Below are 3723 nucleotides of genomic sequence, written 5' to 3' on the forward strand. Positions count from 1 at the left end.
CTATTCTGGTTTCCCTCCAAAAGCTAGCTGCACACGTGAGCTTGCTCGCTTGCTTGGATATAGCCGTCATGTGTGAAGGGCTCATTGACCGGCCTTTGCTGTCGTGTGGGCGGTGCGATGCCAAGCACGGCGACAGCGTGGGCGTGCTTCCGAACAACGGTGCAGTCGTCCTTATGCCCAGGACGGCGCCGGTCTTGTCCGACAGGCCGTCGTCGTTGACCAAGGACGCGGCGAAGGAGGCCGTGTCGATCCTGGGGCTGTCATTGCCGATGATCATGACGGGGCTCATCCTCTACGTCCGTCCGATGATCTCCATGCTGTTCCTCGGCCGGCTCGGCGAGCTGGCCCTCGCCGGCGGGTCCCTCGCCATGGGTTTTGCCAACATCACGGGGTACTCGGTCCTGTCTGGCCTTGCATCGGGTATGGAGCCCGTGTGCGGCCAGGCTGTCGGCGCCAAGAACCTGCCCCTCGTCGGCGCCACCATGCAGCGCATGGTGCTCTTCCTCCTCGCCGTCTCCGTCCCCGTCGCCTTCCTCTGGACGCAGATGGAGCCGCTCCTCCTGCTGTGCGGCCAGGAGGCCGCCGTCTCCGCCGCGGCGCAGCGCTACATTCTCTTCTGCGTCCCGGACCTCCTCTTTCAGTCCTTCCTCCACCCGCTCCGCATCTACCTCCGCACGCAGTCCATCAACCTCCCTATCACCACATGTGCCATGATCGCCGTCGCCGTCCACCTCCCCATCAACTATTTTCTTGTATCGGTCCTTGGGCTCGGCATCGAAGGTGTCGCACTCGCCTCCGCCTGGACCAACCTCAACCTCGTGCTCTTCCTCCTCGCCTACGTCTACGTCTCCGGTGTGCACCGTGACACCGGCGGCTTCTCGCTGTCTTACAAGCTCTTCAAGGACGACGTTGCCGGGTGGGTGCGGTTGGGCCGGCTCGCCGTCGAGAGCTGCATCAGCGTGTGCCTAGAGTGGTGGTGGTACGAGATCATGATTCTTCTCTGCGGACTCCTGGCAAACCCGGAGGCCACCGTCGCGTCCATGGGGGTGCTCATCCAGACCACGTCACTGCTCTACATCTTCCCGTCGTCGCTCAGCTTCGGCGTGTCCACGCGGGTCAGCAACGAGCTCGGCGCGAACCGTCCGGCCGCCGCGCGCGCCGCGGCTACCGCGGGGATCTCTCTGAGCATGCTTCAGGGTGTCGTCTCATGCCTTTTCGCCGTGGCCATGCGCAGTATGTGGGCGCGCATGTTCACGTCGGACGCGGCCATCCTCGCACTCACGGCGTCCGTACTGCCCATCCTCGGGCTTTGCGAGCTCGGAAACTGCCCGCAGACCACTGGCTGCGGCGTGCTCCGGGGGAGCGCGCGGCCCAAGGACGGCGCGCGCGTCAACCTTGGCGCGTTCTACGGCGTCGGGATGCCCGTCGCCCTCGGGCTCGCGTTCTGGGCCGGTATGGACTTCAGAGGCCTCTGGCTCGGTCTCCTCGCTGCGCAGGCGACGTGCGTCGCGATTATGCTCGTGGTGATCGGGCGCACGGACTGGGAGAGGCAGGCCGAGCTCGCGCAAGTTCTCGCCGGATTGGTCGAGGACGACGACGTCGAGAGTGGCCGTGGCGGCGCTTATGTGAACGTAGACGATGGAAAAGTCGACGCGGGCGAGCGCGTCAAGGTTGCGGCGCTCCACGGCGACGAGGGCTCCAGCTTGCTCAGCACTGTGGGAGGCGTACGGCTGACCGGACCGACGCTTTGACAATGCGAGGCCGTCGGCCTACGGATCAAGTAGCTGGCCACAGTAGAACGTGCCAGACACAGAATTTTCCTGTCTGAAACTCTTTCTTTTTGCTGCGTAGAGTCTGAATTTTTTTGTGGGTGAGTTCATTCATATATATCATGCATGTTGGTTGTGTGTATATTTTATGTATACCCGGTACTGTACAGTATGTACCACGTTATATTGGAAAAAAGACCTGAAACTTTGACGTCAAAGAGCTTGCTGACATTACTTTGGTCTAACATTTCACAGTACGAACTACCAACTTCTTTAGGAAAAAATAATCCTTCAATTCTTTTGAAAATAATGGAACCCTTGGCAAATTAACATGGCGCTGAGCTAATTTCTTTTTCAAAAGGAGACAAAATCTTTGCCTCGTGCATTAATCAATAAGAGATTGCTTAATTTTTTAAGAGAAAATCAGGCGAAAACCTACTACAACAGGGCTGAGCCCACATAAACAATACACCCACACACGCGTACAACCAGGCCTAATAAAACCGCAAACAACATAAACAGCATGACCACACCCACTTTAGCCAACACAAGAGATCACAAACCTCTCCAGTGTTGACAATAGCAACCCCGTCACCAATAGGAACCACATGTTTGCCGGACTCACGTGCGAGAGAGACTGCAGCGTCAACAACACTACTCTCCTCAGTGCCAAGTGCCTGACTCGACGCAGAAGCCACAACAGAGATCTCGTGCGAGCCGAACCTCACTTTCCAGGCGGAAGGAGGCATAACCACACCACCACACAATCCTAGAGCTCCTCAAGCATGATCTGCATGACCAAAGCCGTGATCGCCGAGCTTACCCTAGTACAAGGAGAGAAACAACCATCAAGGCCCGCTCCGCTCACGCCCACTTTGCCAACATCAGACATAACCAAAGGATCGGTAGGCGTGCAAGAGAGCCTACCCAACACAACTTCTGCCTGCTCCAGAAAGCTCCAATTGCTAGCAGCTAGTCGTGGAAGGAGTCAATAGCCTCCTGAAGAGGACGAACGGCATCCCGTGAGAACTCAGCTTGCTTCTCCAATATGGATTGCATATCCGATGAGTCCAAAGAGCCAACAAGGGTAGAAATAACTAGTGCCCAAGACCGATGATGAGGCACATTGGACGGAACCGAGACCTCAACCTGGGATCGGTGAGGAGCATGCACTTGGCGAGGCAACGACGCAGCAGGACCTTCCAACAAGATGCGAAAACACCAAGATTTACGAAAGTCAGTGCGCTAAACTTGTTTGAATTGTTCTGAATGTCGGTCAAACAGTCTTGTGTAGATATGCGCTCAAACCTACGTTTTCGATGTAGAGTCTAGGGATAGCATCCTCCTTTTCGCAAAATAAAGCCTCGCATCTGGTATGAAGTAGGCTCACAAGATCCCATTGACGAGCTTATACACATCCTTCAATTTCTATACACTCCAAATAACTTGTTTGGCATTGTTTTATAATGCATGAAATTGGTAGAGAAGATCTTCTCAAAACAACACATACTTATGTACTTTGACTCTCAAATATTTGCGGAGATTAGTTTTAGTCCTTTAAACTTTTTATCATTATATCCTTTTCCCCTCTTCTTTCAAAATTGGATAGTCCGTTATCCAACCCGAAGTGGGCTTCCCGCTTATTTCCATGGGTTTTTAACCCGACTTGCCACATGGCCATCCATGGAAGCTTCTTCTTCCCCATGGCTTCTTTTGTCATCCGCTCTTAGTTCACTTCTCTCCTTGATCTAACCGTGCCAAGCTCGATCTCCCTATATGTTGTGCCCCCTCCCGCCCCCGCCCCCCTTCAGTTGGAGTGTGCTTGTGAAGTCATATGTCGACATGGAAAGTATACATGTAACAACATAGACAAACATGTGACAAGTTATGTGAAAAATCATGCCAGGTAAACGATGCTTTCGATCGGCTAAGAGACTTCCCATTCTAGAAAGAC

General features: G+C 54.5%; 1 protein-coding gene across 1 annotated transcript; it reads left to right on the top strand.

Moving 5' to 3' along the window:
- Window positions 1-221: 221 nt before the first annotated feature.
- Window positions 222-1751, top strand: LOC124647650 (protein DETOXIFICATION 49-like). Its single transcript, XM_047187558.1, has one exon. It carries the CDS (start codon window positions 270-272, stop codon window positions 1749-1751), a length of 1482 nt encoding a protein of 493 aa, XP_047043514.1. The 5' UTR covers window positions 222-269.
- Window positions 1752-3723: the final 1972 nt, after the last annotated feature.

This window comes from Lolium rigidum, chromosome 4 (assembly GCF_022539505.1).
Source record: "Lolium rigidum isolate FL_2022 chromosome 4, APGP_CSIRO_Lrig_0.1, whole genome shotgun sequence".
In the NCBI taxonomy this organism is placed as follows: Eukaryota; Viridiplantae; Streptophyta; class Magnoliopsida; order Poales; family Poaceae; genus Lolium; species Lolium rigidum.